The sequence below is a fragment of the Triturus cristatus genome, chromosome 11, assembly GCF_964204655.1.
Source record: "Triturus cristatus chromosome 11, aTriCri1.1, whole genome shotgun sequence".
Taxonomy (NCBI): Eukaryota; Metazoa; Chordata; class Amphibia; order Caudata; family Salamandridae; genus Triturus; species Triturus cristatus.
The window spans coordinates 625,053,665-625,079,604 of NC_140594.1; the positions used below are offsets into that span (position 1 = coordinate 625,053,665).

At 46.4% G+C, this 25,940-nt stretch overlaps 1 protein-coding gene across 5 annotated transcripts in view; it reads right to left on the minus strand.

Moving 5' to 3' along the window:
• Positions 1–25,940, minus strand: part of ANK1 (ankyrin 1) — an 826,509-nt gene that overhangs the window by 370,849 nt on the left and 429,720 nt on the right. For all 5 annotated transcript variants that reach the window (XM_085634053.1, XM_085634051.1, XM_085634052.1 and 2 more), the window contains exons 15-19: positions 23,869–23,967; positions 13,550–13,648; positions 12,411–12,608; positions 6,804–6,902; positions 4,828–4,926 (exon numbers count right to left, since the gene is read on the minus strand). In XM_085634053.1, coding sequence (XP_085490179.1) covers positions 4,828–4,926; positions 6,804–6,902; positions 12,411–12,608; positions 13,550–13,648; positions 23,869–23,967 — 594 coding nt within the window. The remainder of the gene's footprint in view (positions 1–4,827; positions 4,927–6,803; positions 6,903–12,410; positions 12,609–13,549; positions 13,649–23,868; positions 23,968–25,940) is intronic.

The window sequence follows — 25,940 nt, forward strand, 5'->3', positions numbered from 1 at the left end:
TCTTTTTGTTCACACGTCTGGGTTCGCCTCACGTTTGCGTGATCTGGCTGGGTGGGGGGTGGGGGGTAGGGGTAGGTTATTTTGATCTCATTAACATTGATTGGTGTGTGTTGAACTTGCTGTTATATGATGATACGACTGATTTCTGTTTCCCACTGCTTGCTCGGTGGTTTTGATGGCTCAAATAGGCTTGAATGAAACTCCCATCAACCTATCGTTAATGTCTTGGAACGTCAGGGGCCTGAATAACCAGCGTAAATGCAAACAGGTGATACATTATTTGAATCGGCACCGGGTGGACATTGCTTTTATTCAAGAAACACACTTGCACTCCTCAACCAACGCCCGCTTTGCGGCGTCCTGGGGTACACACAGGTACTTTTCCAATTTCAGTAATTATGCTAGAGGTGCTGCAGTGTTGATTCGTAAGAGAGTCCCGTTTCATTGCCAGCAGTTTCTAGGGGACAGAGAGGGATGCTACTGCATAGTGAGAGCGGTGTTGATGGGTCATGTGATCATTCTTGTTTGTGTGTATGCTCCTAACACTGATTCCCTGGATTTTTTCCACGCGCTTGCCGCCCAGCTCGCAACCCTTGAACCGGCCAGACTCCTAATTAGCGGCGATTTCAACCTATTGCTTGATGTGGGGTTGGACAGTACCTCAGGGGCCACTGACTCTAAGCCCAGGGCGCGGCGCGCACTCTTAGACCTCTGCCACCAATTTTCCCTGACTGACATTTGGCGCAGGCGCAACCCAGGCACCACTGATTACACTCACTTCTCGGGTCAACACAACACTTGGACCAGGATTGACTACTGGCTCCTTTCCTCGGGCCTGTCCCCCTGGTTTCGTACACTGAAGACTTTCCTTAGAACATACTCCGATCATTCTCCGGTTTTCCTGTGTTTGGACGTTCCATGGCCCGAAGGTTTTGAGCGGCAGTGGCGATTCCCCAGGAGAGCGCTTTTAGACAACCTCTTCGTCCACGAGGTTTCCGAGGTGATTGAAGACTACTTCACGATTAACACTGGCTCGGTGGACTCTTGGGCCGTGCTCTGGGAGGGGTTTAAGGCATACATTAGGGGGATTTGCATAGCTAAACATGCTGGGGTCCTAAAGGCGTTGCGCACGACAATCGCTCAGCTAGAGGTTCAGCTAGACTCGATTGACGCTGAAGCGCGGTGGGCTCCGTCTGACGATGTGTTTACTAGGCATCTGCGCCTCCTGGCCGATTACCGGGAGGCCACTGACAGGGAGATCCTGTATCTAGGAAAATACCATACCGCTCGCAGATACGGTGAGGGGGACAGACCGGGGCGCACGTTGGCGCAGGCTCTGCGACCGTCGTATAATAAGTCCTTTATAGCCGAGGTTAGGGGCGAGGACGGCACACTCTGCACGACGCCTGCCGAGATTCGGGACGAATTCCTGGCCTACTTCTCGGCTTTATACACGACCAAGCAGGGCGATGCCTCGGCTTCCCGGGAGGCCTACTTATCGGAAATCGCGCTAGTCTTCCTTGACAAGGGAATGCAGGAATTCATGGCGGAGCCCATAACGGTAACTGAGGTTCGAGGAGCGATTAAGGTGCTTCGGAGCTCCTCAGCCCCGGGCCTCGATGGTTTCTCCGGGGATTTTGACAAGGCCTTTTCTGATCTTCTGGCGCCCAAGCTCATTGAGGTGTATGCGGAGGCCTTGGAGCTGGAGACCCTCCCGCCTACCCTTAGTGAGGCAGTCATAGTTCTGCTCCCAAAGCCGAACAAAGACCCGGCGTTGTGTGGGTCATATAGGCCCCTCTCCCTATTAAACATCGATTATAAGATCCTTGCCAAAATAGTGGCCAACAGACTTTCACAATTGATGGAATTTATCATAGCGCCCGCTCAATCTGGCTTTGTACCCCATCGTTCGACATCATTAAATTTGCGGACGCTATTCACAATATTACATAGAATAAATCCGGACACACCCGCGGCGGCGATTCTCCTCGACACCGAAAAAGCTTTCGAATGGCTTTTTTTTCTTTCCGTAATGCATCGAATGGGCATGCCAGCGGGCTTCATCGCCACCACGCGGCTCCTCTATAGTCGTCCCACTGCACGCCTGTGTATTAATGGTACACTGTCCCGCCCATTCACTCTGACCCGCGGCACGCGACAGGGCTGTCCACTTTCGCCGCTGTTGTTCATACTAGCCATGGACCCTTTAATCAGGCACTTTCAGGAACGACATCTCCACAGGGGTCTCCAGTTCCGGACGGGTCCCCTGTTGGTCTCCCTCTATGCGGACGACACCATACTGTATGTCAGAGAGCCACAGGTAAACCTTGCTCCCCTGATACAGGAAATCCTTCGCTTTGGTCGCCATTCGGGGTTGGGCATAAACTGGCATAAGTCTATAATTTTCCCGTTGACTAGCGGCACCTCCCCTTGGCGGTGTGAGTTTCCGTTGGAGTGGTGCTCCGACTCGGTACGATATTTGGGCATACATATACACCTGAGCACGGACGAAATTATCCGCCTCAACTATGGCCACGCGGTTGCGAAGCTTGAGGCACAGGTGGACGGGTGGCTGCGGCTTCCGCTCTCCATGGCAGCCAGAATAGCCATTATAAAAATTATAGTACTTCCTAAATTTTTGTATCTTTTTAATAATATCCCCATTCCCCTCACCCAAACCTTTTTCGCCACTCTGCGGTCCCATTTGATTAGACTAGTCTGGGGCGGAAAACACCCCCGGATCCGTTGGAAGACTCTCACGCTCCCGCATGACAGGGGCGGCTTCGGAGTACCAGATTTGTACTTATACTATCTGGTCGCTCAGTGTGCACACGCCTATGCCTGGTACCACCCTGACGCACGGATCCCATTTCTTCGTCCGGAGGCGGATTTTGTTCTCCCGGGTCGCTTGTCGGCGGTATTGCCCAAAGGTGTCCCTAGGAGTCCAGTGGATATTCAAACGGTGTCCACCACCAGCTGGGCCTGGAATAGACTTTCGCGCTACTTGGACCAGCCCATTCTATATTCCTCTTCTCTCCCGCTTCCCAACCCAGGATGGTTGCCGGGCACTGGCGAGAAACTTGTGCAACGTACTTTAACGAAGTTTAACCTTACCAAGATTGGGGATTTATACCCGGGGGGGGCACATATTCTCGGTATCGGAAGAGACACGATTCAGCGAGGCCACGTTCATGGACAAATTCACCCTTAACCGGCTTTACCTTACGGTTAGGTCGGAAATTAAGGGATTCCCCCTCGAGCCGGCTTCCTTTGAACCCCTCACTATCCTCATTGACAAGGATACAGGGGCACACATTATTTCTAAACTGTACAGGACATGTGCTGCGCTGGTTCCTTGTGCGGATGATCAGTTGCGGGCGGCATGGGAGGCGGACTTAGGTAGGCCTATTACGGACGAACAATGGTCCGCTTGCTGCAAGGTCACTAACACGATATCGCTCAATAGTCGTCATAAACTTCTGCACTATAAGTTTCTCCGCCGCAGCGATATGACCCCTGATAGACTCCACTCCATTGATCCCACGCGGCCACACACATGCTGGAAATGCGCTGCACCTCATGCTGACTTTGCACACATGACCTGGACATGTCCGAGATTGCAATCATACTGGACGCAGGTGCACAAGATCCTAGAGGAGATGTTGGGGCTTGCGCTGGTTCCCACTCCTGAGGTTGCGTTGCTGGGCTACACGGTAAACTTCCCCAAGGCAGTTCGGAGGCTCGCGTCTCTGGGCTTGCTGTTAGCCAAGCGGGAAATTGCTAGGCGCTGGGGTGATAGAACAGCTCCCACAGCTAGGGCGTGGCTTACGGCCATGGCTTTCTGCAACACGAACAGCGAGATTTACTCCAGTCTCCTCCCCACCGTGGCACGTCCCAAAGACATCTGGGGCCCATATAAAACATATATCGCGAACCTGCCGAGCTCCTCTCAATCGCACTCCAGCTCGGGGATAGTGCCCACAGGGGTTGGATAGGTTATACAGCAGCAGAGTTACACATTCAGGGAGGCCGTGGCGTGGGTGCAGCGCTGTGGGTATCCTCACTTCGGGTCTGGAGTTGTGGGTTGCGCATGATTGGCCAGTGCAAATATGAAGGTCGAGGGTATGGGTGGCATGGAGGAGCGTATGGAGGGTCATTGTTCTAAGGTATTCCTGTTTGGGTTCGGGCGGATGGGATTGCTGCGATGGTTGGTGGGTCCTTGCTGCCCTGAGCCTTGCTTATGTGTTATTCATGGTCTAGGGAACGGAATTGTCGTAATGTATCTTTCACACTGATATCTATTGGACACATGGCTGAGAACTCTGTATTGTTTTGCCTTTCAAACATAAATAAAGTTTTTAAAAAAAAAAAGCGAAGGAAGAAGGCAAAAAAAAAAAAAAAGTGGGTAGGTCTCACTAGCGGCGACTGCTGAAGTAGTTCCCTACCTCCCCTGGTTACTGTTGTCACCGATTAACAACTGAAACACTATCTACTTGTGCATGGCTCCTGCTCTGATTATCAGTCTGTGGCAGTAAGAAGCAGACTAGGGAGAAGGAATCCAAGGAAAACGTAACCAGTTAGTGCCTGCATCCAAGCACTCTGATTAGCGGGAGAAACTCCCATTTTTTACCTGGATGTTCTAATAATGTCTAAGGAGGTCCTACTCCATTGAGTGTGAAGATGTTCACTAAATAATATGTGCAGCGCACATGAAAGAAAAGTACAGTACAGAGAAAGGCAGCTCTCCGGGGAAGGCACCGGGAGGGATAGCTGGTGTGCACAAAAAGGGAAAGAGGCGCCCACCATGATGTAAACAGGTCTCCTTACCCTGGTCTTTGCATTAACGTTGGCCTGGTGCTGCAGGAGGTACTTTACCAGTCTGATGTTTCCGTAGTGGCATGCCACATGCAGTGGTGTGTATCCCATCTGAAGCAAGTCAAAAGAGAAAATTAGTAACACCTGGAGACCAGGAAAGGCAATGTTGCTTTGTTCACTGTAACTGTGCTATCACAAGGCTTCCAAAACCACAGTCTCTACACCCACCTGGTAAACTTTCCCCGAACAAGGACCAGCACTACAACCCCTCTGCCCTCACTATCCCATATGTATGAACTAAGACTCCCATCACTCCCCACCACCACATCCAGCCAGAGCTATTGTCCCTTTAGCTGACTGAAGTAACCAGCAACACACCAAGCTGTTCCCCTATAAGCTAGATTTCTATCTGCACCCACTCCATCCAGTAAAGCAAAGCACTCACACCATTAGCCCATTATCCATGAATTATGACCTCCCCTGTAACCAAATGACCCATCTACTGTCACCAAACAACTTACAATGATCTGTGCCTGCTATTCCATAACACCAAGATCTCATATTGTGTCATGTGGTGTGAGACATGTTCAACAAGTCCTGACATTTTAGCCTAATTTACTAAAAAGCTGGTCCCCTCCGAAGTTATCCTCAGGATAGCTGGCGCTCGGAGCCCCCAGTTTTATCCGGTAAAGAGAATGATTAGAGATCTTGGGGCCGAAACGATCTCAACGTATTCTCAAACTTTCCTATATTTGTAAAAGGGGAAGTAAATCTGCAAGTTCCAGATTGCAAATATGTTTAAGATGAAAAGCCAAGACTGGCTAAACTTCTTTCCCTCCTAGCATGGAATAATGTGAAATTTGTATACATTCATACTAGCCTGTTCTTTCTCTATCCCCACATCCATCGAAACTTGAACAATTAGCATAGTCGCCCATCACCCAAACTAAGTTCCCCGGCCCTAAATAAGAACCTCTACCAACAGCATCCCTCCCTGTCTTAATATCCCTAAACAATAATCTCCACCAGCCTCATCCATGCCACACACTACCTCAAAACCATGGCACAAGCTACCATCACCTTTAACAAGGGCCTCAATCAGCCCCATACAAAATCCACTACCCCTGAGCAAGGACCTACAACTAGCACTAGTACCAATCAGCTATCCAGGAAGAAAGAACCTCACCCTTCTATACACTTACCAACTGATCAAGTATTCCACAACAAAGAGCATTAATTTTCTGCACCTGCTTTTCACATGACCACCACCATCCGCTTTACTCTCAATCTCCCACCTCACTGTTCCACAATCAGAAATATCATAGAGTGCCAATTCGGTTCAAGTGCCTCTCTTTGATCCTCCCACCACGCCTGCATCATGCACAACTGCAGCCAACCACGCCATCCAATTCTGGTGTTGAAGGGGTACTCAGTCCTTCTAATGGGGATATACAGGACTCATGAGTACCCTGCACTGTCAATTCCTGACTTGTTCTAGGTTAGACAGAGGTCTCCATTCCACAAACAGTTAGCCCCTCCCTCTTAAGGACCTATACATAGACATAAAACACCCTGCAACATTCGTCCTCCAACTTTTTAGCACTCAGCAGTGTTAGAACTTCGCCTTGTGATATGCAGAGAATGCCATTCCGCATAGGAACCAAGATCTACAGATCTACAAGGATCTACAGAGCACATCGTTCCACAGCTCTACTAGTTTTTGTCATTTGCCTGTTTATGCCAGGAAAAACTTCCCAAGGAACAACCCCGTCTTCTCCCAGTGTGATTTCACACCATACGAATGCGATCATGACCCTCTAGACATACCAAAGTGAATTTTTCAAGAATCACGTCTGAGAGAAACGTTAAAGTCTTGTAAGTGCAGCTGCACTCAGCTTTACAAGACCCCATTTCACAATGAGTGCAGTGCATGCTTTAAACATACATTATGTTGGAGTTGCAAAACTGGCCTAATGTTGATATTTTACCCGTGAAGTGGCCCCCACGGAGGCTCCATGACTGATAAGGACGTCTGCCACTGGAACATGGCCCTCCTGAGCTACCAGGTGCAGTGGAGTGAGGCAACTCTAGAAGAGAGCAAGTGAAACATCATCAAAAATAAACGGTATGCTTCCAGACATCCTTATCACAAACTACACTATCTGTACAACTCATCGGCATAAACTGCACACTAGATCAACCACCAAAAATTAGATCCACATCAACACAAAGTATGCACTAGATACACATAAACTGCAAGCTGCATCCCATCATCAGCATAAAATGCATGCATGATGAACGTCAGCAGCTGTCGGTCTACCCCTAACTGCCTGGATTCTGTCCTCCAAGGTATAGATTAGGCTTGAAGGCTCCTGTCCCAAACCCAGTCCCTTGCGAATGGAAGCATGCATTCTATGCACCTAACATTTGATGCACAGCTGTGTAGGAGAGAGACTGCCCTATGTTCTGTCACTTTGTTATGAGTGTTTGCTCAAGGCTTTAGAGAGGAGGAATTTGCCACTTTAGCCATTGGCTTGCTTAAGTTGTGGTGTACTCAGTATAATGGTAGAGAGTTCCCTTCATTACGTCCTGGAATCAGATTACAATGACAGAGTGCTGTTGCCCAAGCAGAGATGTGAGATTTGCAGGTGGGGAGGGACCACAGACACATTTACCAGAGTGGTAGAGTTCCATCTTCATTGTGCTGGTCATGCTGATGAACAGTGCATGGGGGTGGCACCAAGGACCTGACGGGCTGCTTTATAGGAGCATTTAGAGAAACCTGGATGTATCTTCTTCTTCAAAAACAGACAGTGGGGGGCACCAGAGAGCCGTCGACCAAGATAGACACATAGATTAAGGGATCTGTTGACCTGAGCTCTAAAACGCTGCTCCTTTGCAGAAACACTGTTGGAGAACGCACCAATCTGCTAGTACACAATCGCAGGATATCGTTGCAACTGGAAGTCAGCCCTGTCGGGGGTAAGCGGCCACCTGGATAGTGCCGGATGGGAAGACAGCCTACTTGCGATCCTGTGTGACAGCTTCACTGATCCTGATACTGCTGTGTCCCGGCTGGGGCCTGATGCATACACGCGCTGGCTGAATGTGCGGTAAGGCAGCAGTGTAGTCTTTGTTTGCCACTGGTGCATGTGAGTGCTGCCGACTGGTAGGGAGGTGGCCCTGGGGTCTGCCGAGGCTGGTGACTGCTGTCAGGTGGCCAGATGTCTCCTGTACCAGTGTGGCCTGCATGCCTTTCAGGTGGAGCCCACAGACTTTAGTTCTTCCCCTCATGGCCTGCAATTCTAACTAGTGCTAGAGCACATCTGAAACTTGCTGCTCACTAGAACTCCCTGAATACTGTAACCCTCCCCCACCACGCGCTTGGTGAGCTTGCACCATAGTGTGATCTGGTGCTGTTCGTCCTCAGAAAACAGTTTGTCTGCATTGACTTTCTGCACCCAGACTGGTGCTGCCTTGGAGGGTCCAGCTTGCAGTTGCCCTGGTGTGAGTGGGTCTGGATGTCTTACACAGTGAAGTGGTGAATGGAAAGTGATACCATTACCCGCAGCCCCTCAAAGTGGTTGATCTGGTGTCATGCCCCGCGGTCCTGCCCCAAAACGTGTCTAGTATTTAAGGAGCATAGGTGCACACGAACGCCGCTTAGCGTTCTTGCTCCTAGCCCCATTTCCGTCTTTGTTGCTGTTGCCTGACTTCCGTTTTTGGTGTTTCTTGTTTCCGCTAGCGTCTTCTCCATAGTTGGCGGTTCCTGTTCGCTGCTGTTATCCTGTATTTCCCTAACTTGGTGCTCCGCCCCGCGGTCAGCTATATTCCCACTGCCGGGCCGGGCATTGCCTATGATCTCCGTGCTCAGACGGAAGATGTTTGAAGCCGTGTAAAGATACGTGAGCTCCTCTGCTCCTTCTTCCCTGTATTTCACTAAGTCTGGTGCTCCGCCCCGCGGCCGGCTCTGTTCCCCACGGCCGGGCCGGGCACCGCCTAAGTGCTCTGCAAAGTGGTGGAGGTTGTTCCCCAGTCTTCCCTGTGATGGTTTTGCCCTATTGTTCTCTTGGGGCACTTGCGTGGACCACGGTGCAGTTAAGGCTCATTGCTCCAGAATCACGGTAACAGCGCAGTGCGCTACTTTCCTATATATATTGTGGTTTATGGGGACTTTGGGGAGAGTACTTAGTTTGATTTAATCCCGTGGCAGATTATACCTTACCCATTAGCCGAACAAACACGATTTTCGCTCTTCGTGGACCTAAGGTGGAGAACGATCCTGTGTTCTCATATTTCTCCAGCAGAATGGTGGGGTGAGTCGCACATATCTATAGCATCTGTTTTAATAGATATAGAGGCATCTACCTAATCTTTTGTTTTTCTATTGTATAGGATATTAGGGATTGAACCAAATATGCCTCCCCCTATACTACTAGAACTGACATATAACCGTGGTAGGTGTTTAAAGGTGTGTTGTTAATACAATTGGGTTGTAAGGTGAAGACAGGAATAACACAGTCTTTTCTTACAGCTGGGTATTGCCTCAACTGTCCCTGACGTAGTGCCATCAACACAACCGGATTTTACCCCCACCTTTCCTTGTTTTGTTTCCCTGTTTTCTCCTGACGTGCCATCTGATACTCTAGAGTCTGATAGAGTCGGAAGGCCGTAGGGGAAGGCTGAGGACTTCTCTCCGGGTTCCTGACGCTCCTGTGGAAATATCCTGGCAGCCATAACATCTGGGGTGTGACACTCCGTGCTGAGTGGCGCAGCTCCCGCAATGGGTAAGGGGGACAATAAACAATCAAAGACCATCCACAGCGAGAAATGATTGGGGCGACTCAGACCCACAAGACTCATCTAATGTTACGCTATTGAGTGTACTACAGGACATGAAAGCTAGGCTGCAAGCTACTTAAACCAAGGTAGACTCTCTCGTAGCATGCCTGGACAAGTATCAAGAGCGGGTCAACTACCAAGATGCCAGGTTCACTCTGGCTGAAGCTCGAATCTCTTACATTGAGGAAACGCGACATCAAGCTGATGGGACCCAATCAACACAGCAGCATGAATTGAAGACCCTTCTGCCGTGGAATGAAGACCTAGAGGGCCAGCCCTGGTGTAACAATATCTGCATCATGGGCATATATGTATCAACAACAGCTGGAAATATGGAGCTTTTGTAGAAGAGCTATTATCTTCGTTATTTGGTCGGTACAAGTTTTCAAAATTTTTTATAGTTGCGTGAGCGTACCGCTCCTTACGTCCTGTTCATAAACCCGACCATAGTCCCAGACCTATATTAACTTGCCTCCTTAATTACAGAGACAGGACCTGCTCCTGAAACTCAATCGTCAGTCTTGTTCTATTCCAACGTCACTCAAGCTGTCCAAGCTGAACAGCTCTATGTTAGATTGCGATATATATGTGCTAAACTGCGCGTCCAACTACGTACACCGTGAGAAGATGTCTTTGTAATCACATCTACATGTCGGGCTTGGTGGCTGCTGGCAAGGGAGTGCGGACTAGAGAGCTCCACTCCCCTCGTATACCCTTAACGGATAACCCATTGATCCTCCACAAGTGTAAGCGATTTATAAAATCCTAGTTACGGAAAGTTGATCTGACTGTCCTTGGAGACCTATTTGAAAATGGTAGATTTCTGTCATTGGCTATTTTTTTTAAAAGGGTATCTCCCCAGATGATACTTGCCTATCATAGACTTTGCTCTGCTGTTAAAGCTGACATCCCTACCTACTTCACATCGCCTGCGGAAATGACGTTCCTTTTCACTCCCTGTGGGCGGCCATGGGGGTCGCTGTGGCTTTTCTGTACACCTCTGTTATGGCCACTGTAGTAGATCCACTTATGGAAGCCAGAGAGAGATGGGAGGCAACCTTGGGGCGTGGGCATATTGCTGTGCACAGGTAAAGAACACTTCTGTCAACTATAAACACAATTTGACATATTTCAAATTAGTCCATCAAAATTATTACACACCTGCACGGGTTTCCAAATTTGGAGGAGCAAAATAAAGTGCATGAAAACGATTTGGGCTTGAAAAAGTTGATTTTTTTATATTGATCTTGGTGTTGTGCAAGAGTATTAGGATATTGGCACCAAGTATTTCAAGTGATTAGTGGCATGCTTGAGCTTATAATAAGAACCTTACCCCAGCTCGCACTGCTGAGAGATACGTCTGCTGTTCCCACGGCATTTTGATGTCTTCCATCCTTATTGTTGGTATTAGCTAAGAGACAGGTAGCTATGGTCTGGATGCACAAAAGCACAGTCACTCAATGGCTCCAGGATGTTGCTTACTCTGGTGACATGGTGGAGAAATATGGGGAGGAGTTGCCTCCCACAGAACGCCCGAAGGACCTATGGGAGGCTTACAGAACATATCTTTGCTGCACTGGAACCAGCCACACCACATCCCACGCCTCAACCCCCAGCCGAGGTGCAGAGGGGTCACAACATGGTCATGTAGCCGTGGACAGACTGCCCATTTTATGTTTAGCATGATACCTGCAAACTGTACTGGTTAATGATATGTGTACTGTTTCACTGTGGAATATGTTATTTTTTATATGTAATATGAAAAACTATTAATAAAAAATAAAAAATGAAACAGATAATGCCTGCCTGACCCCATAACAAAAACCAGTTTGGGGATTACATGCATTTCAGCGAGGAACATCATTCCTTCTGCCTTGACATAGGTGTGCTCAACAAGAACTGGAAGCCATGTCTTCCATACAAATTTCAAATAACGGTGATAACTAGCTGTGTTTTTATTCAGTATCTAACCGTAACTTTATGCGCTTTGTTTGATATAATCAACCTCGAGAAAGGAAAGGTAAATTAACTGCCCAGGAGTTACTTCCTTTAAACAGGGAGGTCTAGGACACCCAATAGGTAGGGGAAAATGAGACTATAGTCAACATTTCCAGGATGGCTACGCTTAAAAATCTGTGCATGTCAGGGCCAGTTGTAGTTCTCATTGGCTACCTGGAGTACCTCAACCCTGAAATCTCACACATTGAAACATAGGTTGCCCAGGGTAAGTGTTTCTGTACCTTACTTTCACCTTAAGTATGATGAACTTCCACATACATATGTATTATTGTTGAGTATATTCTGAATTATGTTTACATATTTGTTTAAATACAACAGGAAATATTTCAGTTAACAAAAACATAAACGTTAAATATAAATATTACAATATACAAAAAATCACAGATATAGGTTTCATTGCATAATATATATGTATGTCTGACAGCGCTCATTTATAAATTAACTATAGCACATATCTATATACTATATGGTCTGGATAATATATTCCATTCCTACATGTCATATTAGACATTGCATACATATAAAGCTCCCCAATATGTCTCTAGCATAATTTTATGCATAGGGCAGTTTGGTTACCCAGCACAGACCACCACTGAAAGACCAGCGCTATACAATAAGCCCAGTTAAAGTGGTCATGACAACTAAAGACAACCAAGCTTTGATGTGAATGTAGAAGAACCCACTATAAAGCAGTTGCTGCTCTTACTAGCCTGCAGGGGGTGATGGTGAGTTACCTTGTTGCCTAGGTTGACGTTGGCCTCCTTAGAGATGAGCAATGAGACCATGTCTGTGTGACCTTCTTGTGCAGAGAGGTGTAAGGGCGTAATTCCCTGCAGGGACTCTACATTCGCCGATGCCCCATACTGAAGTAGGCTGCTGGCCACCTCCATCTGATTCTGTTTGGCAGCGATGTGCAGAGGGGTGTAACCGTTCTGTGGAGAAATGGAGGAAAGTCACATCAAAAGCAAGACAGAGGGGGCCCGCGATGGGGATGCAGAAACCGTGAGAGATGACTGTGGAAAAGCAGACATGTGGTTGGCTAGAATTCCCACAACACCCCTGTATTTTCCTTTATCTTGGCAGTGATCAGGCTAAAGCTGCCGGGTGTTCCTCAACTCTCGACTCACCAGCTTCATTACCAACTTGAAGCTTGCAAGGACTATTTAATTCTGCTTCTCCCCAGTGCAGTGGCAGCCCCTCCGCCAAGGCGGAGGAGCGTCGCCCCACTGCTTTCAGCAGTGTAAATAAAGGAAACATAAAATGATAATAACTCATTGTTATTATCATTTTATTTGTTCCTGCTGCGGTGTCTTTGTGGGGTGGGCAGGGCTGCTCTGCTCACAGAGCCGGGGGAAGGAGTGGTGGGCACTCCGTAAGTGCGCAGTGACGGTTTGGCCGTCCCTCTTGGGCCGGCCAAACAGTCATGTATACTTTGCATGTTCTCCGCCTAGGCTGCTTTACAGCGATACAGCGCTCAGACCAATCACAACGCTGCATTGCAACGTTGTGATTGGTCAGGTGGATCCTGAGTGCTTCCTGTTCTGGCCCAGTGGAGGGACGCCGTGGAGAGACAAGGTGGAGAGACAAGACACAGTGATGAGGTAAGTTATATTTTTCTTTTGTTTAACCCCTCCCCCTGCCCTCTGCCCTGCCGCCCCGATCCATGGCAGCCACCACTGCCCCAGTGCTTTACAATTATAAAGTAACCTATCCCCTGACTCGCCCTCCTTTCATGCGGTTTCTGCTGATGGAGCTCAGCAATCACCGCACATGTTGTCCTCTTTTTATGTGCTTAACAGCGAGATGGAGTTCTGCAATAACCTTTCCAACACCTCCCAAACCCTCCTGAACCCTGATTCCCCTTGAGAGTTACCCGAGCAGAGCTGTGTGGGGAGCCTCCTTTGGAGAGAAGAAGCTTGACGATGTCCAGGTTGTTGTGGTGCACAGCGACATGCAGTGGCGTCAGGCCGTTCTAGAGAAAGGAGCCAAAAACATAATGTGACCTCCATTTTGTTTTAGTATGAACATTTTGTAGTTCTTTCGTTTGAAGACATGTAGGCACCCCCGAGACAGCACAGTTTTCAGGAGGAATAGTTGCCAGGTTCCGCAGCTTGTAAGCAGAGAAATTGATTAAACAGACAGAATGGAAGAACAAATAGAAATGCTATAGAAACCAACATTACGGGGCAGAGTAGGAGCAGAAGAATTTAAATCTGAGTTGTGTAAACACTGGAGTTATCACTCATGAGAATATAGAACACACATCTTGGAGGCAGGTATGTCTCCATCGCCACACCCTGCTTGAATGATTACTTACTATTTTTATGAGCCAGTTGCGTCGCACTTGCACCACGCAACATGGTGCATGCATGACGGAACTCAAAAATACGATTTTTGAAGCCATGCAAGGACACTTTGCGTGGCTCTGAGTGGCTTCATAAATATTGAGCAACGCACCGCAGGACAAATCGCAGCGTTGCATTACTCTGCCTTAGGAAGGCGTTCCACGGGCGTTGTGTGGGTGCACCCACACAACTCCTATGGTTTTTGATGCATTCCCAGATTTACCAAAAGTGTTAGACCTGGGAAAAGCACAAGAAAGATATGCCTTTCCAGGGGAGGCGTAACGAGGAGGAATATCTTTATTTCTCCTTGTTTCTTCTTTGTTACTTCCTCTTTCTATATGTGCTGCATTATGCAGTACACACAGAAAGAGGAATATGACTCAGGGGATTGTTTTATGCAGGAAGGTACCCTTCCTGCAAAAAAAAAATACTGCATGCAACGTAGGCACCCTTCCACCATGGTGCAAGAGCGCCTGCAGTGGTGCTAGTCAGCCCATTGTGCGCCAGCACTGGGGAAAGGACAGGAATTCAACGTATTATAATAAGCGCAACGCTGCGGAGCCTACTGAATTGGTGGGCAGCATTACAAGTTCATAAATATGCCCCTAAATATTGTTGATGAACTCCTGTATATGTGAGCACCTCTAGGCAGAGAAGACCCATGCCACAGTGATGCACAGAGAGTTTTTCTACTATGACACAGAAGGGATGAAGAGAACTCTGAGAATTTCTCTCAGCTGTTCCCTCACGGCAACATTTCCACACTCTCCAAACCCACCAATTCTCATCACCATTTGGTCCCTTTTCCTCTCAACTGAAAAACTTTCAGGGTATTCCTTTTGAATGTGAAAAGTCATTTCCTCCATTACATCCATTCCCCTACAATCTCGTATACTGATGACATCTTAAATGCTATTTGGATTTTAACGTAAATTGTAGAGGTCTTATAATAGTTCACTCAGCTACCTCCCAAAATGTGCTTTCTGTTACCATGCTCCAGGTTTTTGTGCACCATCTGATGTAGCTTCCCCATTAATGCTTATTTGCGATACTCATCAAATAAATACAAATACTTATCTCACCAGGACATAGACAAGCAGTGCAAATTTGGACCACTGCTTCGTGCTGGAACAAAAGCACTATGCATGGGTTTGTAAAGCTGTTTTTCCTCCAGTGAGTTTTATGTTTATTTGTCCATACCAGATCTATACTCTGATGTCAGGGGCATCAGCAATGTGTGAAAGAGAGGGGCTACAGCCAGCTCTATCCAGGCTATGTGGTGACTGACAAAGGTGGTACATTGGGATTAGTGAGGTGCATGCGCTTTTTTAAAGGTACCCGGTTGGAACACTGCCTCCTGACAGTCTCCCCACAGTAAAACGCCCATTAAGTCTCTATAACTGGGGTCCTTGGCTTTCAACATGTCTGACAAGTTTGAGGGATGTATGTCTTGTGATTGGTTTTGTGTGGTTACCGTGTGACTACCGCACAAAAGGATGCTGCTTTTTGTGTCTAGCTGGCGATGTTCTTCTCGGGCATACCAGTCTACACAAACACTTTCGGGGTTCCCCAAACCCGTGACTACAGGGTAAGGGAACACAGATTGGTGGGAGGTACAGGTCTCCAGCCAGGTACTTTTCTTGAAGGAGTAAGTTCCCCATCTGGGTGAAACTTGTCCATTCCCTGGTTCCTCTGCTGTGGCCATCACCATTGGCAACGCAGAGTATATCTCCAGAGGGAGACAAATACACATCCCACTACAGCTAGTTAGAACTGGCCATGTTGTAGACACTGGACAGGGAAGGCTGTGCAGTGGCGTAGCGTGGGTGGGGCAACAGGGGCAATTGCCCCAGGCACAAAATTCGTAGGGACACAAAATTGGAGGCGCAATTTGCAAAATATTTGCCTTTCCCCGGGCGCTGTCAACTCACGCTATGCCGCTGAGGCTTTGAAATCTGGCCAGCAACAATAACAGGGTGCTCCTGAAAACTTATAAATAAGGAAGATCCACTGATTTGTTATGGCAGCCAGGCTTCACCACTAGAGGGGAGAAGTGCTGGACCCTTCAGCCAGTATGCAGGACCAGGACTAGGGAAGAATCTCTGCTGGCTGATACCATCCCTCCTGACGGGTCTATGTATGGGAACGTATGCGGAATCCCATTGCTGCTCTGATCTCGGAAGATCAGGGGAAATGTATCTGCCTTCCCATAAGATGGGCTGTCCTGTGAAGGGTGGCGAGGTGATTCCCGGGAAGATATGTCCAGTTGACTGAAGGAACTGAGAGAGGTCAGCTCGATTGACTGATGCTGCTCGGGAGCCTGCACAAGAACAACATCTGTGTTGATACACTGCTCCATTGATGCCATAGACTGAAAGAGGGTAAGAGCCTACATCGTCTCTGACCCATCCCATAAATGTAGGGAACCAGCAGCCAGTCTTCAAACAGGCCACTTGATATCTGGTTCCTCAGGCTTGAAGAGGTCATCCTGATTACGCCTAGCGAAATGAAAATTACGCCAGCGCAATTTGCAATATTCTCAGAAACTTCGCATTCTGCTTGTTATGCAAAATTCCTTACATTATTATCTTTTGTTGCATAATTACAATGCCATTCACTACCAAATTATAGCACAGGAACAACAGAAACAATTAAAACAGGAGCGGCCGTTGTTCCCTGCAGTTGTGTTTCTATTGTAAAATGACAGATTCACACTTTGTGTAATTATACTTAATTTCATATCATTTCCCCCAAATTTGGCGAATTTATACAAAGGCAAATTGTGCATATTTCGCACACCACTAGTATTCATTCTGGAGCCATCTGAACAATAGTTGCAGGCCTGGCAATACCACTGATGTGAAGCTATTGTTAAAGGTAACACTAAACTGTCTGCTGCCAGGGGCTACTTGTGTCTCCCTTCTCTTTTGGGGGTGTCCTGCTCCACGTGGGTGTACTACCATAAGACAATCTTAACTGCAATTGGTAGATTGCAGATAGACACCTGAACTTAAGGCTCCTTTCAGGTGATACAGGGGCAACTGGCCCTCTCTATTTTACTGTCCCACATTAGAGACAGGAGACCAGTTGGACTCTTTACTTGTTGGACTGAGCCCTTTACTGGACCTTGGCTCTTGTTGTTTGGAAAGCAGGCTTCGAGGGAATAGCTCAGTTTTCCATTTACTTGATAGAAACTATTTTTCTTTTGAGCATCCTTAGGTACCAAGTCTGTATATCAAAGTAAAGCTAGCATTCCAATGTTATTTGTTTTATCACCCCTATCATGTCCACTACAAAACTGCAGAGAATTGAATGCTTACAAAGACCTGAAGCAAGCAATGTAGTATAACATAGGCTGTATGGCGACTATCAATGAAATGTTAGAGCCTACCTCCAAGAAGCTATAAAGACATTTGGGGTCACATTGCTAAGTGTGAGGTCTAGTATTTGCATGCATATTCGTAGTAACTGTTCTATTTTACATACCTGTTCATTACGGTACTTTCATTTTTCTATGGCGCTAAATGGTCATTGACGTTCTTGAGTGTTATTCACTGTGTCACACTGAATCTTGGTTTCTAATTCCTTCCATCACCTGGAGCAGCCTTGCCTGCTTGCCCTTCCTATCCTAAGAGAGTCAGATGCTTAAAGGGAGCACCTTTACTCCCCATTTTCCAGTATAAGGTTATGGTGGCTCTGGGACAGCAGTGGAAAACAAAACCACCGACTCAGGGTACCGCACAGTAACCTCGGACCATCCCAGGACCACAAGAAGAGGCCTCACACATGGGCATTACAATACCTAAAGTGACAACGCTGAATGTCTTATTATGCGTGAACGCATCCATGTAGCTCAAAATACTTTCTAAGTGTTTCCAAAATGTCTTTTGGGGCAGGTCTTCTTTAAGATTTTTGAGACTCTAGAGGTTAACCTGGTTGGAACAGCCCCTCTCCTGTCCACAGTCTTTCACTCTGCTGAACGAAGTTGTATTTTCTTGCCACCTTCACCAGTTTACACACAGCTGTGTCCAACCAATGAGGTACACTTCAACAGAGCCAGCCTGAATTACCGTATGCTCCTAGACGCCAGTTCTCGGTCTCCCAAATCTTGCTGGGAAGCAGGACTCCGAAGGTGTTAGAGTCTCCACGGGTGAGGGCATCAGGGTCGAGTATATACCTTCTCGATACTGGATTAAGAGCGTAGGGTGAGTTTAGGTTTGATCTTGTGGCTATCTGTGCAGCCTTCCCTATGGGATACAGCTACTAATGAGCAGTCGCTGCTGGGCAAATAAGGTACATCTATCCTTGCAGCAAGGCTGCATATCACAAAGGGCCCTGGGAAAAATGACTGAACCACCCACCTGCCAAAGGCCCTGGCATGGAGAGCAGGATTAAACCTCCAGGTCCTAGGTAGGGCAGGGGGAGGACAGGTGCCCCAGATATGGAGGGCATTAGAAACACCTTGTCATCCTATCATGGAATAATGGACCACTAAAAGTCCAAATAGTGACTCAGCATTGAGGATGTGTAATGAAAGGGAAAACAGGGCTCCAGTACACTTTCCGCTACCCCAAGTAGGTTAGAATGGCAGGGCCAGCCAGTGTCAGGAGACAGAGAAAATTAAAGCTCAGAATACACCACTATGATTTATGCTATGAGCACTATGTCTGAATTGGAATGGGACGTCTGATGGGTCCTTTACATTACCAGATAGATGAAAGGAACCGTCTGAGATATAACCAGGACTTCTATTGTCTATAGCTCTGCCAAGGATCTACATCCCCTTCACTAGCTGAGTGCTTTCCTTGTCAGCCAACAGCAGAAGAGAATGACAGTACTCTCAAGCAGAGATGAGTGTATATTATGACAGTGATGAGCGGAGCGGAGTAAGGATGGGCGGTGAACTCCACTCCGTTCGTTGAGTTTTTCGCACTCCACAGAGATTGCAGAGTTCAAAAAAACTTCACTTCGGAGCTTGCAGGATTTTTTCCTCACTTGCCAACAGCAACGGCAAGTTGGCGAGCGCGGATATTCAAACGCCGAAATTCCAACGCTAGACCACTTCCCAACGGGATTTCTCAACGCGGGCGGTCGTGGATGGTCGCTACCACTCGCGTTGAGAAATCTTCTGTTCACGTCGAGGAAGCTGCCGCTCAAGTATAACTTCCACTCGAGCAGCAGAAAGAAGCAGCACCATTTTACACTGTGCAAGATGCCGTTCGCGCTGATTTTACAGCGCGGGACGAACACCCTGCACTAAATATGAACTAATCTGCCATTTGAGTGCATCAGACAATAAGGTGTGGAAAAAAGGAAGCTTTTTCTTCAAGAGTAATGCTGTCATCTGCTTTTCAAAATTCCAGTCGCAAGTTATAAGATGGAGGCTTTAGCTCTCAGCCTCCGCTTGTCTTTTAGGCTGTCCCAGAACACTGTCAACTTTCATCCTGCTGCTGAGAATAGAAATTTTAGGAGTGTTTTCCTTCATTTTTCCATCCCAGGGTATGGGTGTCCCTTAGCAGCAGTGTGAATCCAGGGGATAGGGGCCGACCGGAGAATGATTAGGTATGTGCCCTGGTCTGAAGAAAATGAGCCAGGAAAGGGAGAACTGGACCAACACCATGAAAGTGCAGTCAGTGGGTTTTTATAGTTTACTGGTTATTTCTTGATTTTTCCAAAGTAGACTTGAATTGATGCCTGCCCCAGGGATACGGATGGTAGCAATTTCTTCAGCTCAGCTTCATGTACATTTGTGTTTTTATGAATGCAAATCCATGTTCTCACCATAGAAACTGCAAAGTAGTTATCACCAATGGACCTACATTCCATCCGCAGAAAAGACGGGTCATCCCCAGTGATGTCCCATCCCCATTCAGCTGTCATGATATATATATATATATATCCAACCGTAGCAAGGGGACCAGTATTCCTAGAAAATCAATTGCCTGTGACTGTCGGAGGCACCCGATTTCAGTGCTTTATCATCTACAACCCACATACCCACTGAGACAACCACCCAATCCAGCACCTAAACCTGGACCATGCTCCAGTGCGCCTGGGACATCGAGCTAGGCGCTCATATATTTTGTTCGGTGTCTACGTTTTTGTCTCCAGTATTAACTTGATAATTTGTTTTGCAGAACTGGTTGCACTGCATTATTATTGTTTGTTGTACTCCACGGTTTGCTTTATTTATTTTTCTTAGGTACCATCTACCACACTGCACTATTTAATATTTGGGTAAGGTTTACTGTGTGACTGGCATGAGTGATGTCATTTCTTGCAATTGTGCTGTATGAGCCTACACCCAGTATCACTTACCAACAGGCCTCAGGCCCATTGTGCTGTATATGCTGTGACATTGTACATTGTAATCCAAACTTCACTTGATGGCTTAGCATCTGTCTGATTTTCATACTTGATTAACTAAGGTCACCAGGAGACACCACACACCTCTACACGTTGAAAGAATTAATCAAAAACACTTGTGCCTTTGAGCTAAATAATAGAGCCAGTGTGGATGTGGACATCTCTCATTGCTTCTCTTATCTCTGGTTAGCATGCTAACCTTAGTGCATCTCCAAAACATGTCCCAAAAGGCAGTAATTCTCTGTAACCAGCTTATCACTTCCATCCTCCAAATAATCCAAGGCGCCAAACCACCATGTTGAAGCTTCACTCTTTGAAAAATATTTTCTTTTAAGCGTTCCAAACATTTTCATTTGTTGCTACATGATTTATCTTCTACGGTGCAGTGTAGCCTGCTACACCTTGGCCTCCAAAAAGGCAAAAGATAATGGGTTTTTGTTGACAAATTACGTGCCAGATCACATACTTAAATCACATTAGTCCAGTACTTTAACCCCTGATGGCTCCCTATTCAACAAAGGATACAACTGAAAACTGGATTGCCTGCACTGTGACTCACAAATCAATACCGTTGTTGCTTCCAAACACAGCCTGCTGCTTAAGCACTAAGAGACGGCTCAAATGTTTGGCTCAAAGCACATACCAGCAGAAGACAGAAACAAGCATTTGCAATGCAATAGGTCTCGCATTACCGAACGTTTAAGCTATTGGCTTTGCTAATAATAATGCAACGGCAATAGCTCAAACTTTCAGTAATGCGTGAGCTATTGCATTGCAAAGCAATTGTAGCACTCGCACTTTAGCTTTAAACATTTTAAGCTAAAGTGCGGGTGCCGCAATTGCATCTAAAGTACAGAAACAGAAAAAAACATATTTTTCTATTTCTTTAGTTTTGAATTAATTGCGGAACCCGCGCTTTCGCTTAAGATGTTTAAATCAAAAGCGCGGCGTCGGGATTGTAACAAAAGTAAACAAATAGAAAAAAATGGCAGCTGCCCGCTTTTCTTTTCTAGTTATTTACTTTTGCTACAGTGGTGGCACCTGCGCTTTAGCTTTAGACATCTTCAGCTAAAGCGCCGGTGCTGCCATTGTAACAAAAATAAATAGACAGAAAAAAAGACAGAAAATTGGTGCCACCATTATTCCAGTCGAAGCGTGCTGCGCTTGGTACATTAAAAAAACATAAGGGTTGCAGGAGAGCATGCCCATTTAAGAAAATAGTGCTGGGGGGCTGTAATTAAAATATAGGGAGTAACAACACATGAAACAGGGGTATCCTCAAGGATGGTTACAAGAAGAGAAAAGGTGGTACTAAGGAAGGACTACTAAGCCTATTGACCAATCAAAAGCCACCATTTACAAAGGGCAGTGACAGGAGCCAATTACAAAGATGGGCAGAAAGTGGGCGGAGCTTCATGCCCAAATCCTGAATACAGCATGTCTCGAAGAGACAGAGAAAGGGCTGCCTAGGTGAGACCTAAAACTGCAGTACCTACTGGATATTTCTCTAGAAACCCTACAGTCCATTCTTCATCACTGCCAGCTTCCTCTACTTCTGGAGATAGCTGAAGAACTATATTTTCGGTCTCCCTTCTGGCCGTAGCCCCCATATCTTTCTGTACTATGTGCGGTGTTTTCTCTGATTTCAGAAATCTTTGACATCTATTCTTCGTCTCCTACTGGTTTCCATGCCTTGGGATGGAACCTGCCAATTATGGTGGTGGTGGAAAGCCCAGCTGTAGTAGGAGAGAATACTCCAACATGCTCGCCCTGAGTGCTAGGGATTTTATTAGTGTAAAGCGCAGACACAGAAAACCATAGCACGATTGTGCTTTTATCATGGGCTTTTTTGGGACCTCTATCCTATCTGAGTTTTAAAGGTCAGAATGGACAATTACATGTCGGTTTTACCATGCATATGTTCTCCATTACTGACCTTTCCTCCCCAGACTAATTCCTAACACCTAACCATAGTATGTGGAGTGATTTGTGTGAGGAAAACACTGGGTTGATGCCCATGTTTCAAACGACTAGATATCCATATTATTGGCAGGCTCTGTTTGCGTCAGTTTTGGGAGTTAACCGAGTACTCCGATTGAGCCTGTATGCCTGGGAAAGTAACGAAGCTCTATTTACTCCAAACCCATCCTTATCTGCCCAATTTGGATCAGAAAACCATAGAAACCGTAGAGTCCAGGCCAATCAAATAATCCAGAAATGGGAGCTATGAGCAATGACTGGAGGGGCAATAGAAAGCATGGAGGCCAGAGTAACATCAGAAGGGTATACCACAATAAGAAAGATGGATAAACCCACTTTTCTAGAAAGGCAAAGGCCTTAGGGGAACACTATTATGTGTAATGGACAAGAAAGCCTCACCCACACTTCTGTGGCATGCTTCATCATAGGCCGACTCATCCCACCCTCATAAGATGATACTATCAGGGTGGTCAAAACCTTAGTGTGAGGGAGTTCAAGATAAATATTATAAGATAATCAAGAGATCTAGAGTATAGTTAAAATTATCTTTGTGTAAACACAAATGAATTCCCTTTATTCAAAGGTACACGAGGTAGTATTACAAATTAGAAGGGTGATGAGAACTAAGAGATTATATCTCAGCCATTCTATCGAGTGCCAATATGTATCAGCCCATAGAGTCTCTTCAGCCCCTGTAAAGCACATTAGGTCTAACAAGGGACATGATTCTTGACAAATGTGCGACTACGGAAGGTGTTCCCCTCTGCAGAGGCCAGGTGGTCTGTTCAACCCTAAGACATGGATATAAAACAGACTATGGGGTCTAAGGTAAGACTTATTCTTACCTTTCCATGAGCATACACATTTTATTTACAATAGTGACCCTATCCGCCCTGCTGACAGCCCAAGACTCTTTACAGGTTGTTTTATGGGCTGAAACATGTTGGCACCTGATAGGAGAACTGAGATATCTCTCAATTCTTATCCCCTTTATATTTTTTAGTGTTGCCCTGTGTACCTTTGCAACAAACGTGTGGATGAGGCTTTCACGTCTATTATGACTAATGGCGTTTCTAGTTAGTTTATCCATTAAATTACTGCATGCTTTGTGTGGTCAATAATAATATAAGGGGCCCAGGGAGCCATATTGTTCAGCGTACTGGCAAAAGTGGGTATGGGAGTCCAGCTAGTGTAACAACCCACAGAGAACATAAATTGCAGCCACTATACAGACAGATAGTGTCACGGGGACAATAGAGTACCACGATTAAACAGCCAGAAAGGGCACTGAAGACTACAAAGGGCAGAGAAGGGGCCATTAGGGTCATACAAGCCAAAGAAAAATTTAATTGTTCACAGGATGTTGCTTGCATGACATTAACAATCAATACCAGTGTGACACAAGAGGCAGCCATGTTTTTCCCGAGAGTCCTGGCACAACCTTGACTTGCCTTGAGCCAGAATCCACTTGAACTCACCCTTACCTTGAGCACACACTCACCTTGCCCGCAGAATTTGGATGTGCTTCTCGCTCCAGCAGGATTTCAGCCACATTTAACTTCCCATACTTTGCAGCAACATGGAGAGGGGTAAATCCTTTCTGAGGAGAAACAGAGCAAATCAGGGTCCACCACTTTGATGAGATAAGTAATGATATACTGATGAAGAGACCAAAGGAGGAAAAGGCCCAGACATTCATTATGGAGTAGGAAGAGGCGCAGACAGAAGTAGGGATACGTTTATTATGAAAGAGACAGCCTCAGGGAGAGGTCATAGCTAGAAGCAAGGATAGGTCGAGGAAGAAATAATGTGAGGGCTAGGAATAGACTCAGGCAAAAAGTAAGGAGAGAACATGTTAGGAAAAAAGGTTAGGGCCAGTGAAAACCCCAGGTTGAAAGTGGGGAGAGATCCAGGTAGCATGTAAGGTGATTCCCAGGACAAACAAAATTAAAGAGCGACCCTTGCAGGAAGTTAGGTAAAGTTTGAGAAATTCACAAAGGCAGAAAGCCGGGAGAGTCCTATGCAGGAAGTAAGGAGAGTTTTAGGCATATGTATGAATTAAAGCAAGCATCAGGCAGAAGAGAGATGCCCAGGTATGAAGGGCAAGAGAAACCCATGCTGAAAGCAAAGACAGACTTGTGGAGAGGCTTAGGAGAGGTCCATACAACCACAAGGGCCAGAGCGAATAGCCACAGATGGATTGAGAGCTAAAGGCTGCCCTTAAAAATATTTTAATATTTGCCCTACATTGTAGCAAACAAGCAGATGCAGGACCTGATTCACAGTTTGCTGAATAGGGCATTCTGTCATAAACATGACAGAGTAACCTGTCTCCTATCCACCAAATACAAGGTCCGCCTGCTCTATTATGAGCCAGGCGGACCATAACTTTCCTGATGGAAGTGCCCCCACTGGCTCCACTGGCAGAAAATATACCCCATTGGCCCACTGGGTTAAGGCCATGAGAATACAGAAACCAGATCACCCGCACTATTTGGAGTGGACAGTCTGATGCACTTTTTTCCTGTCCATCATCGTCAAAACGAAAAGATAATTGTGCAAGGTCACCTAAAAGAAGGTGACTGTGCACCAAACTTTTAGTACCTTCATAGGAGCTGTCATGGCGGCGGCTTTCATGAAGGAACAGATATAACCGCAGGCTAATGGTTAAATCTTAATTTGGCAGGCAACAGGCCAGTTGGGTTGGCAGATGGTATGACTTCTACCACCGTGACGCATGGAAAGCCACTCACTTTGGTCTAGTTCATGCCCTTTAAGCAAGCCCAACCCTACCCACGAGAGTATATAGAGGTTTTGTCCTATTGCTTTTTTTTAATGCGGCCTGAACAATTAAGTGCACAATTCTCCAAATATATGGGCTAGAAATTCAAAGGCACATTTAAAAAATAACTCATGGAATATGAGCATACTTTGGGTCTAGCAAAGCACCCAGGACTGTTATAGCAAGGCAGTATAAGAAGACTGTGTGTGCCACATCTCTAGGGCTGCTTACAAGGGTATATTGACTAATGATCCTTGAGCCCTTCCAGTCCTAAAAGTATCCAATGTTCTGTTACCTACCCAGAGAATTTCCTACATATCCTATGGACATTTCAGCCATAGCAGATGCTCAGGTATAAATATGGAGATAACGAGACAGAGAATAGGGAGGACTCAGGGAGCAAGTCAGAAGAGTCTTGGGAAAGGTCAGAAGAAATAGCTACTTACATTCAGAAACAATATTTCACGTGGAGACGATTTCTTCCATCAGAAGTATCACCTTATTAATACCTTCCTGGTGCCACACTGGATCGATGCATTTTTTCCCCAGCAGCAGCTCTACAGTACTGCCAACTGGTGCGGTACCACTTGGCCGCAACTCTGCCCACCCTACATGTGATAACATTAGGAAATAAAAGATGCCAATGTTCCTTGGCACTTTTTCCATGCCCGATCGAGGCATGCAGAGAGGAACTGAGAATTATTAAAGAAGTGAATAGGTAGAATACTATATGTTTGCATATTTTGGGATCCTATTAATTATGGCACTAACTCATCAGTGGAGAAAGGAGA